Here is an 18824-nt window from a genome sequence, read left to right on the forward strand (position 1 = left end):
CAGCATGTACACCCTGTGATGGAATGTTCTCTAGGGCGGTTCAGTGTGAATGGAATGTGGGGCCGGTGCCATTCTATTTGGTTCTGTTTCCCTCTAGTGGTTGATCCATGGAGATTTCAGCTTCTCTGTTAAGACAAGTTCAGATAGCCTGAGATGGTATCAGAATTCAGGGACAGAGCTGGGTGTGGCGGCCCTGCATCCATCTGATTTCTCCCCCTGCTAACTCATGTGGTCAGAGAGCTGGAAACAACGTCCAGGACCCCAGGGCTCCGAAAAGGCAAACAATTACTTCATCCGCTGCTCACATGCAACTTCCCCGGGGGTTAAAGCAATGTTCAATACTAATAGTAATAATATTTTTGAGTTTCACTTTATGCTGGTTCTGTTCTAATGTTCTAAGTGTATTAACTCATTTAACCTTTACAACAACCCAAGGACATGGGAGTCACAGTTACCATTTTACCAAAAAAAAAAAAAAAAAAAAAAAAAAAAAAAAAAAAGCCCACCATTGCTCTTGGGCTTTTTATGTTTTGGATTCAAAGCTGATATTGGTGGTGGTAATTCCCATGCCTGGCTTCAATCAGTTAATCAACAGAAGCCTAGGAGTGCTTGGAATTCTTTCTTGCCTTTCATCAAGACCTTACCCAGGCTTTGTGATGGTTAACACCTGGCTTTTTAATATCCATGACTGCTCAGCCAGGAGGCAAAGCCTCGAGCCACGCACCAAATGCCTTTTATTGATCCTTTTCAACACTGGGCTCCGTGATGGCTAAGCTGGGGACACCTGTGACTGCATGTGAAGTTCTGAGGCTAGGAATTGAAGAGCCCTCGGCCTTGGCCTGGAGCACCAAGAAATAAGTAGAAGCGGAGAAGGATGGTAGAGGTTGCCCTCTGCATTAGGCACGCTGGTGCTGAGCCCTGTGTGGGAATCTGTTGGGCCCCACAGCTAATAGTGGTTTGGGTTTGACTGACAGCCCCAGGCAGGAATCCCAGTGAGAGTTCTCACTGACCCTGGTGTGGGGGCGGCCCTCCTAAGGCAAGTTCCTAAAGGCCGTCTCTTCTGCCACTGACTCCTGTGTTCCACAGGTCCATCCTGACGGGTCTGTTGCCACCAACATCTGGGACTGTGCTCATTGGGGGAAGGGACATTGAAACCAGCCTGAATGCAATCCGGCAGAGCCTTGGCATGTGTCCACAGCACAACATCCTGTTTCACCAGTAAGTGAGACAGGAACTGAGACCTCCCCATCCCCTCTCCTCACCTCTGCCCTCTGTACACTTTTCTAGAGCCCAGCTCAGGGATGTCGGGCCTGGGCACAGGTGGAAATACTCTTATTTGGTTTCCCCCATGTTTAAGGTCCTTTGTCCTACTTGCAATGAGCATTGTCCCTCAGAACATGGGACTCTGCCTCTGCAGCTCAGAGCGGAGGGCTCCCCACTCAGAAGGGAGAGGCTGCCTTCGCTCTGACACAGCAGCTGATCCCCAAGTCCCTTGTGCAGCCCTGAAGTACTTCCTCTCAGGGACCAAAGACAGGAGAACCATTGTTCCTTTTTCCTGTTTAAGCCATGGCACGAAAGGTGAACTTTTCAGGGGGCTTTTTAGTTACTTTTTTTTTTCCAATAAGATATTTTTATTTCTTATCTAAGAAGCTATGCGTAGTCATTGTCAAAGAAAAAGAGGAAGGTAAGGAGGGAGGGAGGGAGGGAGGAAGGGAGGGAGGGCGAGAGGGAAAGAAGGAAGGAAGGAAGGAAGGAAGGAAGGAAATCTAGGTAAAGAAAACATTGAAAATAAAAGTCACTTGTAATTTCACTACTCAGAGATAACCACTGGGTTAACACATTGGTATACAATTTTTTAGAACTTTCTCCTATGCATGTGTAGATAGATAAACACATATACTTTAAGATCATAAACAATAATAAAACTATACATACAAATTTTAAATCTGCCATTTTTGTCAAAAAAGGATTACTTTTTTTTTTTTTTTTTTTGAGACGGAGTTTCACTCTTGTTACCCAGGCTGGAGTGCAATGGTGCGATCTCGGCTCACCGCAACCTCTGCCTCCTGGGTTCAGGCAATTCTCCTGCCTCAGCCTCCTGAGTAGCTGGGATTACAGGCACGCGCCACCATGCCCAGCTAATTTTTTTTTTTTGTATTTTTAGTAGAGACGGGGTTTCACCATGTTGACCAGGATGGTCTCGATCTCTTGACCTCGTGATCCACCCGCCTCAGCCTCCCAAAGTGCTGGGATTACAGGCTTGAGCCACCGCGCCTGGCTAGGATTACTTTTTTATACATGAGATATAATGAACATCTTTCATGTCATTACATATTCATTACATATTCTATAAAATAATATGTAATATTTACAGACTATTCCATCTTATGAATGAACTATGTAAGCCATCCTCTTATTAGATATTTAAACAGGGTCTGTTATTTTTGTTTTGTAGCATAAACACCACTGCACTGAGCATCTTGATAGCTAAATCAAGAGTACTTGTCCTCAGTTGTTTCTGTAAGATCAGCTGCTAGAAGTAGAAGAGCTGAGCCATTGCTTTTCTTGTTGTCCCATCTCCTAGCCTCACGGTGGCTGAGCACATGCTGTTCTATGCCCAGCTGAAAGGGAAGTCCTGGGAGGAGGCCCAGCTGGAGATGGAGGCCATGTTGGAGGACACAGGCCTCCACCACAAGCGGAATGAAGAGGCTCAGGACCTATCAGGTGCTTGGTGATGGATGGAGACAGGGCCACAGATGGCAAATTCGTGACTTCCCAGTGCACCCAGGAGGTGGGAGAGGCTTGGAGCAGGAGAACTCCTAAGGGTGGGAACACCTCTGTAAAGTTAGCCCAAGAACTGAAGAGGAGCCCCCCCATATCATTTCCCCAACAGAACACTGTCTCACAGCAGCCTGTGTTTTATTTATCCTGAGGTTGACATGTTTGAACATGTTCCAAGGGTCTGATCCGAGGAGGTGAGGGTTGCCCTTTCTGTGTTTACAAAGCCTGAACAGTATTAGGGCTTTGAACACTATAAACATCTGAGGAGGCAGCATCGAAAGGCTGCTGGATTAAGGTATCACCAAGATGCCGCTGACCCTGAGCCTTTCTCTTCTCCACACTCCACAGCCCCTTGACTCTCCCATCCTCCTTATGCCTCCAGGTGGCATGCAGAGAAAGCTGTCAGTCGCCATCGCCTTTGTGGGAGATGCCAAGGTCGTGGTTCTGGATGAACCCACTTCTGGGGTGGACCCTTATTCAAGACGCTCGATCTGGGACCTGCTCCTCAAGTATCGCTCAGGTAACGGCCACTGCTCAGTGTCCTGGGCTTCCACTGTGGCCTTATTTGTGGTCCCCACTCTCTCACTTGGCATTTCACAACTGAGTACAGGTACCACCAAGACTACACTCAAAAGGGGCTTTATCACTGACTTGGTGAATCTAAGTTCCAGCTAAAGCCTCCTGAGATTTTTGCAGATATAGACAGGAAATCATTGATGAGGCAGCCTACTTCCCAAAATACTTTAGAAAATTCTCTTGACCTGCAGCCCTTCTGTCTGGAATAATGGATGCCACTCTAGGTGGAAGTCCCCTCTGACCACGGGGACTCAGGTTACCTGCAAACATACCTAGAAGCTCCAGAGCTGTCGGATGACCACTCAGGATCAGTGTGAGGGTGACATGCTGGGCATTCAGTGCTCCAGAGGATGGCGACCAATAGAAGTGGTTCCTCTGCCATGGCACCTCTAAGACAAGGGGCTCAGATAGGAAAAGACATTAGGCAGAGCTGAGAGCCCATAGAGGTGACAGCGAGGTTCAACCCTGTGGTCGAGCCAGAGCTTACCCCCTCTTGACTCACACAGCATTGTCCCATGCCTTTCTCTGAGGGTTTGCCATCCTGGAATCCTCATTGCTGTTTTCTTTTAATGACATCTCCAGTTAGTGAGAGTATATATATGTGTGTTCTTTATGAAAATTATAAATGCAGAACTTAATGATCCAGAAAATACATATGAAATTCACTAGATACATGATACATGAGCCCCAAATATGGAATTTATTTGAATCAGATCCTATGCCAGATACAGAGACACTGTGTGTGGCAATGCTTTATAGTATGTAGATGCTATGAAACGTTAGTTGTTATTATTGTCCTAATATCCTGGAATTTGCTGCTGAATTAGCCCCCTTGGATTTTTTTTTCATTAACTCCTGATTTTTGCAACTATATAGCCAGGAGATTGCTATACACCCTTTACCAACCATGCCCAACCCAGGGCAGACCTGGTGATTACCTTGCCCTGGCCCCTACCTTGCAGGCAGAACCATCATCATGTCCACTCACCACATGGATGAGGCCGACCTCCTTGGAGACCGCATTGCCATCATTGCCCAGGGAAGGCTCTACTGCTCAGGGACCCCGCTCTTCCTGAAGAACTGCTTCGGCACGGGCTTGTACTTAACCTTGGTGCGCAAAATGAAAAACATCCAGAGCCAAAGGAGAGGTAGTGAGGTGGGTGTCTGTCCAGGGAAGGACCCTGGCCTGGGTGAGAAGGAGCACACAGCACGGGGCTGCCACTCCGGACATGGCTACTCACACAGGCTCTCACTATCAGAACCAGTATCTTTGTTCTGGGACCATTTGCAGGATGTTTCAATGAACACATTCTGAAGCCTCCTCCTACAGAGATGCTTTAGCCAAAATGAAACAACGAGCTTTAAATGTCTGTGATTATTACATGCCAGGTTACACACCAGGACCCCAAACTTCAGATGCAGTTTGGTGCAACATAGAAGTGAATGTCTGTAAAGTTAGGCTGTTTTAAGAGCAATTAGGCTTCCTTCTTTTTTTTTTTTTTTTTCATTTCAACATTTGTGTTCCCTAATTAAACCTGAATTTCAGTGGTAGGTGAAAGCTAAGAGGAGGCCTCCTTGAGCTCTATAACATAAAAATGATGAAGCCAAAAAATCCCAACCAGCAGAGACCACTTCGGCATGTCAGGAGACCCAGTTTTATGCCTGTGCTGTGAAGTAGACAAACTGTGTCATCTTAGGCGAATTGTTTAATTCCTCCTCTTTTTTGTTTCTTGTTCATATGGAAAATGAAGCTAATGATCTCTGCTTCTCCTTCTTAGGGATGTGAAGATAAATGACATAAAATATAAATGTGTTCTGGGCTTCTTAAGAACAGACATTGCTCACATTCAAATGGTCATGATTATGATATGGCAGCATTATTTATGCCTCTGGTTTAAGTGTCTGGCTGCTGCTGGGGCTTCCTGTAACCATCCACAGGGAGGGAGGCACAGAATGTCTCTCACAGGCAGAACCTACAGCTGCCACATAATTGGTGACAAGCCAAAGGGACTCTTGGAGGTTCTGCTTCTCTCTGTGCATGACTCACATACTCTTTAGGATAAAATCAAGCGTCTACACCCTAGAAATGCTCAGATGAATTAACAGATTAAACAGTGAAGAAAAAATGTGTTGACTACACTTGGCGGTGAGAAATAAAGCAGGCGGTGACAGCAGCCGGCATGAGGGAGAGGCTCTGGTTGAAGGGACGTGCATCTTGTCAGTCATCCTGTCTGTCTGTTGCAGGGGACCTGCAGCTGCGCATCTAAGGGTTTCTCCACCACCACGTGTTCAGCCCATGTCAGTGACCTAACTCCAGAACAAGTCTTGGACGGTAAGGACTGGAAAGGCCATACCTGGGTTCCTGTCTGGCGACCATCTCCCAGTATTGCTGGGTGTGTCCTGTTGTGATGCATTTTAATGGGAGCAAAGAGAATACTGTGTAGTTCTCAAGGTCACACAGTTGTTCTTTTGCTTTGAGCTTCTTTATCCTCTTCCTCCTTCCTCCATTCCCAAAAGGATTTTAAAAGTCATGCACTCTCTCCCTTTAATGAGGAATATACTCTTGTGTGCTCTTACCGTTAGTAAGCCTTCATTCCTGGGGTCCCCCTGCCCTGGCTCCAAGCAGCATTCCTCGTAGTCTGGGGAGAGCTTCTTCTACATGTGTGCCATTGCGCCCTCTAGTGGAAGTGTGGTGACTCACGGCTCTTCCAGTGAACTTGTGGAGTCAGAGTGCATGTGTGGATGGCAAGTCTGGAAATAGACACCCCTGTTACACTCCTAATTTTCCCTTCAATTTCCCAGTGATTCTTCCTTTAATTAGGATGCATTGAAGCTTTCAGGGGTGCCCTCATCTCCAGGGAGCTGCAGTAGATAAGCTATCTCTATAGAAGCATAGTCCCGCATGGGAATGAAATTAAATTTAGGTACTAATGCAGATTAATGAAGGGGGAAAGTATCTGCTTATCAAAGAAAAAGTACATTTTTCTATTTAGCAAAAACTTTTTCTAAATGTTAAGAATTTTCTAATGGAAATCTGGTGAAGCAAGAGAACTGGATAATATTTGTGTTTCGGATCATGGCAACTGGAGGGAGCATACCCGGAGAGGCATAATCACTGCTCATGCACCTGCCGTCTCTTCATGCTGAGAGACCCTGTGATGACCAGAAAATGTCTTTTTAAGATGACATTTCTGGGTCTTTCTCCTAACCTGCCTTGCTGTGGATATCTATCTCTCCACTCTCTGAATCTTGGTCAAGAAGTTTATATTTGTTTTAAATTAATACTAATATGTTATGTGATTTGCCAAAATCAAGTTGGAAACAGGGCCTGTGTGGCTGAATGATTTTTTTTTTTTTTTTTTTTTTTGGAGACAGAGTTTCGCTCTTGTTACCCAGGCTGGAGTGCAATGGCACGATCTCGGCTCACCGCAACCTCCGCCTCCTGGGTTCAAGCAATTCCCCTGCCTCAGCCTCCCGAGTAGCTGGGATTACAGGCACGCGCCACCATGCCCAGCTAATGTTTTGTATTTTTAGTAGAGACGGGGTTTCACCATGTTGACCAGGATGGTCTCGATCTCTTGACCTTGTGATCCACCCTCCTCGGCCTCCCAAAGTGCTGGGATTACAGGCTTGAGCCACCGCGCCCAGCCTGATTTTTTTTTTAATTACTTTATTTCTAAATAAAGGCTTTTTTTGTATAGAATCGGGATGCTGTGAATGGTGGGAAATGCAGTAAATAGTTATGCCCCAAATAAGGGAGGGAAGATCATTTTAATTCCCGGTTAGCTCCTTGAAAGTCTTTTCACTCAGACACACCCACACACCACACACACACTCACAGACCTCCCTCCCAGGTGCCAAAAGCCCTGCTGACCTACAGAGCTACTTCTGGAAAGGCTGATACAGGCCTAAGACACAATTCCTGGGAATCCAGCAGCTTTGGGTTCCATTTCCTTCCTAAGAGAACAATGAATATGACCCCTGGAGAGCTATTAGGGCAGAGCTACTTCCTTAACGTAAAGGACTCTCCAGCCTCCTTATGAAGTCATCCCAGAACTAAAGACAATCAAGTCCGGTTTGCAGATTTGACATAAAGCAAGGCTTTCAATCCAGCGAGGCTGAAGGATTTTGGTTGAAAGCCATTAAATCCCTTCATATGGATCATTTTTTAAACAAAAAAAGAAAAGAACCTACTGGTTGTCCCCAACTCTCTCTGAGAGCTGCTTTCTGAAGAGATGTGTTTTGAGTCCTGGAATCCCTCTCCCTTTGACCTGCCTCTGAAGACAATGTGCTAGAGAACTCTCTCTTCAAGTGCATGCAAGTGAAGTTTTTACAGTTAGATTTTTAATTTTAGAGTAATACACACTTGTACATAAAATTCAATTCTGGCTGTATAAGTGTGTCAGGAAAACAGTTGGTATGTGACACTTGTTCACACTCCATGATACACACTCATATCCTACCCCCTCCCCCAGCTTCCCTCCATGGCTTCTCAACCCCCTTCTGCATTTCCTGTGAGCTGAGGATTCAGTTGTTTTTTTTTTTTTTTTTTTTTTTGTGGAGGCAGGTGCAATCCCAGGAGAAACTTCGATCTTCTGAGAAGTTAGAGCACACATGGGCGTGTGATTTAGGGAAGGCACTTCTCAGTTTGGTCACTGGTTCCAGGGGTATATCTTGGGCAAGTCCCCCATAGCTGGGGCCAGACCAGAAAAATGAAAACAACTTTGACATAGCCTCAAGTTTTCAGTGAATGAGAATGAAAAATAACAATGACTAAGAGCTTTCTTACCGAGATGATGTAAGTGATAACAATAGTAGCCAGCACTCACCTATGTGCCAGGTATTTGTCTAAATGCTTTGTGTGGTTAAACTCACCCAGTCCCGAAAAACAACAATGAAGTGGGTACCATTATTTTTCCCTTTTCACAGATGAGGAAGCGTGGGGGTGATCCACCCAATGTAACATAGCTTGAGGGGACAGAACATCAGGTTGAGCAGAGGAGGAAGTGGCACAGGAAAGCTGCATGATGCCCCCAGGTTGCACAGCTAGCTAGTGGGGAGGACTTTGCTTCTGTTTCCCTCTGCCTCGCAGTGGTTATCTCAGGGTCAACTAAGCTGAAAACAGACTTGACAGAGCATCAGTCCTCTGAAAGAGTCACTGCCAAGAAACAAAATGCCTCTTCTTCAAAAGGGATGTGGAGAAAAGTAGGAAACCTGGGTAACCTCACCATCTTCCAGGTTCTAGAAAACAGAGCCGGCTTCAGTCTTTTTTCTTGTCCTAGGGGATGTAAATGAGCTGATGGATGTAGTTCTCCATCACGTTCCAGAGGCAAAGCTGGTGGAGTGCATCGGTCAAGAACTTATCTTCCTTCTTCCAAGTAAGAATTTCAAGCAGAGAGCATATGCCAGTCTTTTCAGAGAGCTGGAGGAGACGCTGGCTGACCTTGGGCTTAGCAGTTTTGGAGTTTCTGACACTCCCCTGGAAGAGGTAAAGTAGAGATTCCACCTGGTTTCTGTCAAGTGCCAGAAGTGGGAGTTCTTTGAAAAAGTCTAACATTAGAGCAAAGTTTTGTAAAAAGCAAAAAGCCATTATTCCCCACCCAAGTGTAGCAACTATCTTCATTTTTGGCACACTTCCCCTGTCTTCGTGTGCATACGTATTTTACGGAGTTGTGGTTACTGTGTGCTTATGTTTTTGTTTTGTTTTGTTTTGTTTTTTTGAGACGGAGTTTCACTCTTGTTACCCAGGCTGGAGTGCAATGGCGCGATCTCGGCTCACCGCAACCTCCGCCTCCTGGGTTCAGGCAATTCTCCTGCCTCAGCCTCCTGAGTAGCTGGGATTACAGGCACGCGCCACCATGCCCAGCTAATTTTTTGTATTTTTAGTAGAGACGGGGTTTCACCATGTTGACCAGGCTGGTCTCGATCTCTCGACCTCGTGATCCACCCACCTCGGCCTCCCAAAGTGCTGGGATTATAGGCTTGAGCCACCGCGCCCGGCCCATGTTTTTGTATTTATGGAAGATGATGTTCTTAGATAAAGGGTCATAATGCATTTTCTTCCCTTTGTGAAGCAATACTCAACAAAATGGAGCTTGGGTTAGATTTTTCTGAGAATAGGAATAGCTAAACAAAATTCTCTTTTTTCTTTCTTGACAGATTTTTCTGAAGGTCACGGAGGATTCTGGTTCAGGACCTCTGTTTGCAGGTATGGTGCTGGAGCCCGTGGCTTCTTCCCTTCCTCATCACTCCCCGCCCCCCCCCCCCCCCACAAGCTCTGTCTTGAAAGTCTAAGGGACCAGGTACAGTAGGTCATGACTGTAATCCCAATACTTTGGGAGGCCGAGGCAGGTGGATCACCTAAGGTCAGGAGTTTGAGACCAGCCTGGCCAATATGATGAAACCCTGTCCCTACTAAAAATACAAAAATAAGATGGGCATGGTGGCCTGTGCCTATAATCCCAGCTACTCAGGAGGCTGAGACAGGAGAATCGCTTGAACTCGGGAGGCAGAGGTTGCAGTGAGCCAAGATCGCACCATTGCACTCCAGCCTGGGCGACAAGAGTGAAACTCCGTCAAAAGAAAGAAAGAAAGTTGGCTGGGCGCGGTGGCTTAAGCCTGTAATCCCAGCACTTTGGGAGGCCGAGGTGGGTGGATCACGAGGTCAAGAGATCGAGACCATCCTGGTCAACATGGTGAAACCCCGTCTCTACTAAAAATACTAAAAATTAGCTGGGCATGGTGGCATGTGCCTGTAATCCCAGCTACTCAGGAGGCTGAGGCAGGAGAATTGCCTGAACCCAGGAGGCGGAGGTTGCGGTGAGCCGAGATGGCGCCATTGCACTCCAGCCTGGGTAATAAGAGCGAAACTCCGTCTCAAAAGAAAAAAAAAAAAAAAGAAAAGAAAGTCTAAGGAAAAAGTCATGAAACAACAAAGCAGGCAAATACTCCTCCATAGTATCTGACTCCCCAGTGATAGGCATTTAGCATCCTTGGTGCCTTTGAATGACGAAGGAATAACAGACTGAGTTAGGTGTGGGTGGGAACACTTTGGATGAATGAGGATTCTTATGGAGGTCAGGTTGGTAGCTTCATCCCTCAGCTTCTCATCCTGTGTCCCCAGTATCTTCTTCCTGCCATGTCCTCATCCTTATCTCCTCCTGTCATCTCTGCCAGGCCTCTGATCCATCCCTGTCTGCATAAGTGACAGCTGGCAGAGTCCTTAGTGATTATCAGACACAACTCAGATGCCAGCTAGAGTCTCCTGGCCCCTTTGAGAGCAATATAAAACCATTTTGAACCCTTATTTAGTGGTCTGTGGACTTTGAAAATGTGGGGACCAAAATTCCTGTGGATTCTAGAAGTCTCTCTTCTACCTGCGTCAGTCTGGGCATCAACTAGCTCCTTCCATGAATTTTTACCAAACCCACAGCCACACAAAGCATCTGTGAGTGTAGCAGAGTTTATAGCATAGGGTGAAGGGTGGGGAGATAGATGTGCAAAAGGGTTACCTGCCACACAAATGGAAACCATTTCTGGTAGAACACGAGGCATCCACCACACTGTAAAATCCTTCTCTGGTGCAGGCAACACTTTGCAGAATTCTCCTTTGCTGCCTTGGGCTCCCAACACCTCCTAAACCGTGAGTTACCTTCATCTTCCCAGTGTGGCATATTACAGTGTTTTCCTGTTGGAGTGTTTCCTCTCTATGGGGATTCTGGAATCTGCTCTTAAGATAACTTGGTTTTCATCTTTCTTCATAAGTGATCCCAAACATCTACTACTATGCCTGGAACTACCAATGGACATGTATACCAGCCCAGATACGCTTTGGCCCATTCCAGTATGTCACATGGTGGCCAAAAGATGCAGTCATCCTGGCAGAGTGAGGGTGGGGGCAGGAAGCACTCCTCTCCGGGGCAGCAGCAGTTCACCACAGAGCCCAGGTTTCTTTCAAGCTCTGCTGGCACAGAAGTTGAATAATCTCAGCTCACCCAAAGAGCAGAATGAGAATATGCTAATTTATATCAGAAGCTCTGCTGCATTGAAGAGTTAGGGCCTTTTATCTGCGCAGAATATTCCTTCTTGATAAATAAGTCCTCTCTGGAGAATAAATTACACATCAGAGAACTGTTTAGTCAGCATGGGAATAGAACAGGATATTCCAAAGGTACAGTCCAGGGGAGTGGGTAAGAGTGTAGCCTCTGGAATGAGGCCAACCAAACATCAAACCTAAATTTCATTCATAATTTGCAAACTGACTGGCTTTGGGTAAGCATCTAGCCTCTTTGTACCTGTTTCCCCATTTGCAAAATGGGAATAATAATAGCATCTACCTGTCGCATTATTGAGAGAATTAAATGAGTTAATGCTTGCCAAGTTATAACAGAGTATATGATCCCTGATTAAGACTTAGCAACTCTAAACTCAATGTTTAAAACCATCTCTTACCTGAAAGCACTTAACATCCATTGTCTTATTTGATCATCACTATAATCTCATGAAGCACACAGGGCAGGGGTCTGCTCCATCTGGGGGAACTGAGCTCACGGAGGTTGGAGGATTTGCCTAAAGTCACCCAGCCTGCTGGGTCTAACTCTCTGGTGTTAAGTCTCAAGTCTAGGATGCCCAGTGCCACACTCTCAGCCACTTTGCAGATGACTAAGTACATTTGTTTTGAATTAGCTCAGTCTTAGAGGATGACATTCTAATCTTGTCTCCAGAGTTTAAAGGAACCTGTAGCTGTCTACTGGGTCACACATTGCATGGCATGGAGAGGGTCAGTGCTATTTCTGAAGGGGGGCTCACGGCCAGTAACTAGAAAGCAGCAGATAGGAACAAACTGGCGATTCTGAACAGGCCTGGAAGCCTTATTTCTGGCCAAGTCAGTGGGCTCCAGCTGGGATGGGGCCTTTAGGGAGAGATCAAAGCTCGGAGGTTTGAGATGAGATTAGCTAGCAAAGAGGAGGGGCAGCAGGGGAGGGCCAGCCATGGCAAACATCAAATCTGAGCCCAGATCAGAAGGAGCCTGGAGAACTGGGGCTCTGGCACTGAGAACCTGCAGAACTTCACCCTCCGAGTCCAGAGGCCAGGGCTGGGGCTGACTGTTGCCCAGCCTTCGCATCCCGAGAACCTGGAGAACTTCACCCTTTGAGTGCAGAGGCCAGGGCTGGGGCTGCCACCCATGTAGTTTAAAGGACGACTGAGCTGACTCAATTCCCTTTACAAGTGTCCTTGTCCAGGGGAACTTGAGGAGGGTTAAGAAAGAAGCTGGGGACCAACCAACAGTCCTCTAGTCTCTCTATGTCCAGCAATGTTGTTTTACAAATGAGCATTAATCAGTGACTATAAACTATAGTTTGCACATAACTGACAACTTGTAATGGTTTCTATAGTATGCTCCCATATGTTAGCTCATTTAACTTTCAAAACGCTCCTGTGAAATGTTCTTTTTTTTTTTTTTTGAGATGGAGTTTCACTCTGTCATCCAGGCAGGAGTGCAGTGACTCAGTCATGGTTCACTGTAGCCTTGACCTCCTGGGCTCACGGAGTCCTTCCTGGGCTCATGGAGTCCTTCCACCTCAGCCTCCCAAGTAGCTGGGACTACAGGTGCACACCACCGTGCCTGACTAATTTCTTTTTAAATTTTTTTGAGGGACAGGGTCTCCCTGTGTTGTACAGGGTGATCTGAAACTCCTGGGCTCAAGCAATCCTCTCGGTTTGGCCTCCCAAAGTGCTGGAATTACAGGCATGAGCCACCATGCCTGGCCTCACTTTCACTGTACAGTTCAGAAGTCTGAGAAAACTCAGATTTAGGCAGATTGAGTCACTTCCCCAAATGTACGTATCTTGTAAGAGTCCAGATTCAAACCTCAGGCTCCTAACTCTTAGTTCATTAATTTTTCTACCATGTCTCAGTATCCTCTAAGAATTCAGAAAGAACCTCATTGACTCTGATTTTTAATTTAAGTACACAGGTAATAAGTGAATGTATTTTGTTGTTTAAAAATTCAAATAATACACAAAAGGTTAAATTCCCTCCTTTTACTTCCTCTCCCCTCCCTATCCAACTCTGCCTCCCCAGGGGGAGCTTCTGCTGACGGTGGGCATTCTTTCAGAGTTTTGCAATTATATGTGTGTGTGTACATAAGATGTAGTTTTTCTTTGTGTAGGATACGTGAACTTTTAAATGTAAACATGAGTTTATTATACATATTGACCTGCACCTTCGTTTAGTTTTCTTTTGTTTTGAGAGGGAGTCTTTCTCTGTTGCCCAGGCTGGAATGCAGTGGTACAATCTCAGCTCACTGCAACTTCTGCCCCCTGGATTCAAGTGATTCTCCTGCCTCAGCCTCCCGAGTAACTGAGGTTACAGGTCCCGCCACCATGCCCGCCTAATTTTTGTATTTTAGTAGAGAGAGGGTTTCACTATGTAGGTCAAGCTGGTCTTGAACTCCTGATCTCAAATGATCCACACACCTCCACCTCCCGAAGTACTGGAATTACAGGCCTGAGCACTGTGCCCAGCCAGCTTTGTTTTTTTATTAACCGAGTTACATATTTTAAACGTCTCCATGTTGATGCTTTTAGTTATTCTGTTCTCGTTAATGTTAATAGAGAATTTTAAGGCAATTTCAGATGAATCTATACAATTTCTCTGTATAGTTAATTTACACAGGAAAATAGATTTTTATGAAGTTGATTAAACTACCAGCCTGGTATTTTATTGCTGACTTAAATGAAGAGAAAACCAATGATGTAAGGAAGAAAAAATGGCATTAGAGATCCAGACCTTATAGGCGCTTTTCCAAATTATTAATTTAATCTCCCAAACCAGGCGGCACTCAGCAGAAAAGAGAAAACGTCAACCTCCGACACCCCTGCTTGGGTCTCAGAGAGAACACTGGACAGATACCTCAGGACTCCAATGACTGCTCCCCAGGGGCGCTGGCTGCTCACCCAGAGGGCCAGCCCCCTCCAGAGCCAGAGTGCCCAGGCCCGCAGCTCAACACAGGGGCGCGGCTGGTCTTCCAGCACGTGCAGGCACTGCTGCTCAAGCGACTCCAGCACACCATCCGCAGCCACAAGGACTTCCTAGCGCAGGTGCCGTTGTCGGTCGGTGTTTAGCTGTGCTCAGTTACTCCTCGCCCAGCCTTCCCCTCCTCTCTTGAGTGTTCCTGTACACACGGGTTCTAACTCAGAGAAGAGCATGGTCTTAAGATTCTGCCGGCTTTGTTTCCCACTTTCCAAACCTTTATTTCAATTCTTGGTAACATGAATCTTCTTTGTAAGTTGGAGCTCCCTTAGCCAAGAAAATAGAATAATAGTGAAAATGTTAATACTGTTTTTATTTTCACAGTGAGGGGCGAAGTCATGTTTTCATCTATTTTTGCAGTGACCCTACATATCAAGGTCATTGCCCTCTTTTTTCTTTCAATGTTTTTTAATTTAGAAAAAGCAGCTCTGGTTCAAAGAGCAGCGAGTCACCTGAATGAATCTGTGACTCACTGCTCTTTGAATTGCCCTTGGACATCTGGCTGAACACTGGCCTGCATTCCGATTCTTCAGTGGCCACCAGAACATTCTGTTTTCTTCTGCACATCTTACCTTTGCATACCCTGCCTATTATGTTCCCCCAGAAGTCTGACCCTCTCCACCAGGGGCTGATAGGAGGCTGCAGGATAAATGTCGAAGATGTGTGTGCACACATGACATCTCCATGCCACAGTCACGCTTATTCCATGTCTGTCCTCCCACAGATCGTTCTCCCAGCCACTTTTGTGTTTTTGGCTCTGATGCTTTCTATCATCATCCCTCCTTTTGGCGAATACCCTGCCTTGACCCTCCACCCCTGGATGTATGGGCATCAGTATACCTTCTTCAGGTGCGTGGACTCGGGGTCAGGGTCACCATTTTCCTCCATGGGTTTGGGGCACCTGGGTCACACGCTGCTTGGAAGGGCCCTGATTTTTCCACTTCACTGGGACCTTCACCAATGAGGGAGGGGTATTTGGGCTGCCCACAGAAAGGAGCTTAATGTATCTGCCACTGCTGGGAAAGGTGATCCTAGGGCACAGGCAGGACTGCTCGGGAAGGAGGAGTGGGGAAAGAAACATAAAGCTTGGGTGACTGGGTCAAAGCACTATCTTTTTGAGGCATAGGTGACATGCCATCAGACCACCGAGAGTGTTCGGGCAGCCTATCCCTTCCCAGGAGAGCTAGCACCATCCCATGGCAGCATTCAGTGCCTCTAATATATACCTGGCACACAGCAGCCATCCAGTAAAGGCTCTGAGTTGCATGCTGTTGGCACATGTCTACTCTGTCCCAGTCATGTGTCTCACTCTGTCTAGCATGGATGAGCCCAGCAGTGAGCAGCTCGCGGTACTTGCAGATGTCCTCCTGAATAAGCCAGGCTTTGGCAACCGCTGCCTGAAGGAAGGGTGGCTTCCGTAAGTCTCTATGCGCCCATGTCCTCACAAGACTAGCTCCCCTGGAAGGACCCGACAGTGGGGTTCAGGATGACTGATGGGGAGGCCCCACTCAGTCCTGCTCTGCTGGTCACTTCCAGATCTCTGACTAGCACTCCCCCCACCTCTCCTTCCACCCTTGTGTGTGGGGCATTCACTACCTCCTAGGAAGCCCACATACCATTACACAGCTCTGTATTTCTCAGCTTAGAAGTTCTATGTTGAGTTGACAAATGATTCCCCATGCCTTATTTGAAAGGCCTCTGAATAAGGAGGGAGGCAAATGTGGTTATGAAATTGTATAACTGGGCCTTGCATGGCATTAATGACATAGTGACCAGTGCTCCGTGATTGTTATGCATCTGGAGAAGGGAGCTGGCGCGGGCCGTTGACATCTACCAGGACTCCTAAAAGTTCAGTGTAATTTTAACTTTTCTTACTCAGTCTTTTTCAAAGCTGTCAATAAGAACCAAAATAGACTAATTTCAAATTCCTCTTTTAGTTGCTTTGTCTCTCAAAAGCAAAAGAGAAAAAAAGAGACAAAACGGTCCACAGCTAGAGATGGTTATTCCCCAATCCCACTCCTAGTCAGTCAACAAAACCCTAGTCTTGATATTGCTTGAGCAGAAACTAGCCTTCAAGAGAATAAGAAGAAAGGGCCTGGGTCTAAAGAGGAGGAGGAAAGGGTTGGGCACTATTTCTTATGCTAGGGATTTCTCATCAACTTTGGAGCTAATTGTGGAATATTTTCTTGTCTTCCATGAGGGAGTACCCTTGTGGCAATTCAACACCCTGGAAGACTCCTTCTGTGTCCCCAAATGTCACCCAGCTGTTCCAGAAGCAGAAATGGACACAGGCCAACCCTTCGCCGTCCTGCCGGTGCAGCACCAGGGAGAAGCTCACCATGCTGCCAGAGTGCCCCGAGGGTGCTGGGGGCCTCCCGCCCCCCCAGGTATCCAACTTTGAACAACGGGGCCCCAGGCCTGCCTGACACATGGGGCTGGGGGGAGTCCCTGGTAGCTCCTGAGTCTCTCACCAACTAACATTTCGAACTGACCATTGAGTGGGGAACTAAACCCAACTCCCTGCGTCCTCTGAGGGGGGCTCCCTGCAGGGCGCTGTAGCTGCCAGCTGGAGGAAGCCACTGAACAAAGCTTCATTTTCCACCAGATACGTCCTATTCATTGTAGTAGAAAAATGTGTTAACATACTAAAAAAATTATACAAGTCGTATGTACTCATTGTAGAAAAATTAGAAAACATAAATAAGTCATAAGGAAACAAAATCATCACTCGGATATGACAAGCAATAATGTTTGGTTTAGCTGGGCGCGGTGGCTCAAGCCTGTAATCCCAGCACTTTGGGAGGCCGAGGCGGGTGGATCACGAGGTCAAGAGATTGAGACCATCCCGGTCAACATAGTGAAACCCCGTCTCAACTAAAAATACAAAAAATTAGCTGGGCATGGTGGCACGTGCCTGTAATCCTAGCTACTCAGGAGGCTGAGGCAGGAGAATTGCCTGAACCCAGGAGGCGGAGGTTGCGGTGAGCCGAGATCGAGCCATTGCACTCCAGCCTGGGTAACAAGAGCGAAACTCCGTCTCAAAAAAAAAAAAAAAAAAAAATGTTTGGTTTGCAGCCACCCAAACAGATTACATTCAAAGTATTGTCTTGAAATCTGCTTTACTGAATAACATATTCTGAGCATGCATTCATGTCAATAAATACACATTTGCATCGTTTTTAATACCTGTTTATTATCCCATCGTTTGAATTTACTTGTTTTTTTGAGACAGAGTCTCACTCTGTCACCCAGGTTGAAGTACAGTGGCATGATCTTGGCTCACTGCAACCTCTGCCTCCCAGATTCAAGCAATTCTTGTGTGTCAGCCTCCCGAGTAGCTGGGATTACAGGCATGTACCATTGTACTCAGCTGATTTTTTTTTTTTTTTTTTTGGTGTGGTTTTAGTGGAGACAGGGTTTCACCATGTTGGCCAGGCTGGTCTTGAACTCCTGGCCTCAAGTGATATGCCCATCTCTGCCTCCAAGAGTGCTAGGATTACAAACATGAGCCACCGTGCCTGGCCTAAATTTACTTTAAATTATTGGCCATTTGGTCTTTTCATTTTTTGCCATTATAAGCAATGCCATGATGTACATTCAAATGCAAATATATTTACACACTTATTAACAGTCCTAATTAAGAAGGTCTCCATGTGCTGTGTATGTAACATGTGCAGGTAAGTACACAAATACATGCAGAGCCACATCCATCTTTTGCAGGGACATTAATGATCTTGGCTCTGAACAGCACCCTGTCCTGGGAGTTCAAAAGTCCAAAACAGATTACAGTGAACATCTCCTGGGGGATTCAGAGACATTAAAGAAGGCTATGTCCCTGGTTGATAATGGGCCTCCCAGATGACTTGCCAGGGCTGGGCCTTAGACAGCCCTGTCCCAAGATTTGTCAGTGAATAAACAGTTCCCAAAGATGCTGTGCAGTATGGTGGGAAAGCACACATATGGAATGCAGAGAGGCCCAGGTGGGCTACTTGACCTCTCTGAACCTCAGTTTCATCACCTGTGAATTGGGAATAACTGCTTATTTCATAATATTATTATGATGTTTAATGAAATCATGTGGAAAAGGAATTATTTAAAATTAGATTCAACTCAGGTGATGACAACCCCAAACTAACAGTGGATAAAACAAGACACAGCTTGTTCCTCACTCATCTAAAAGCCTATGTGGGTGGTGCATGATGTATTTTCTGTTTCTCCTCCACACTGAACAGGCCTCAGCCTCACCAGCCAATATGGCAGGAGCTGCCTTCCAGGCAGCAGAATGGAAGAAGGATGCAGCAAAAGAGAGGGCAGAGTGTGTGCACACGTGCTGTGTTTAGGGAAGGTTTTCTGAAGCTCCCACATAACACTTCCACTTACAGATCCCTGGCCAGAACTAGCATCCAAGGGGACTGGGAACTGCAGTCTTTGT

General features: G+C 46.3%; 1 protein-coding gene across 1 annotated transcript in view; it reads left to right on the forward strand.

The window, feature by feature from the left end:
* Positions 1–18824, forward strand: part of ABCA4 (ATP binding cassette subfamily A member 4) — a 131795-nt gene that overhangs the window by 77415 nt on the left and 35556 nt on the right. Inside the window, exons 20-30 of the mRNA XM_039460931.2 lie at positions 1087–1218; positions 2585–2724; positions 3164–3301; positions 4320–4513; positions 5602–5689; positions 8640–8845; positions 9517–9565; positions 14195–14460; positions 15117–15241; positions 15711–15809; positions 16593–16779. Coding sequence (XP_039316865.1) covers positions 1087–1218; positions 2585–2724; positions 3164–3301; positions 4320–4513; positions 5602–5689; positions 8640–8845; positions 9517–9565; positions 14195–14460; positions 15117–15241; positions 15711–15809; positions 16593–16779 — 1624 coding nt within the window. The remainder of the gene's footprint in view (positions 1–1086; positions 1219–2584; positions 2725–3163; positions 3302–4319; positions 4514–5601; positions 5690–8639; positions 8846–9516; positions 9566–14194; positions 14461–15116; positions 15242–15710; positions 15810–16592; positions 16780–18824) is intronic.

Source organism: Saimiri boliviensis, chromosome 11 (assembly GCF_048565385.1).
Source record: "Saimiri boliviensis isolate mSaiBol1 chromosome 11, mSaiBol1.pri, whole genome shotgun sequence".
NCBI classification, from domain to species: domain Eukaryota; kingdom Metazoa; phylum Chordata; class Mammalia; order Primates; family Cebidae; genus Saimiri; species Saimiri boliviensis.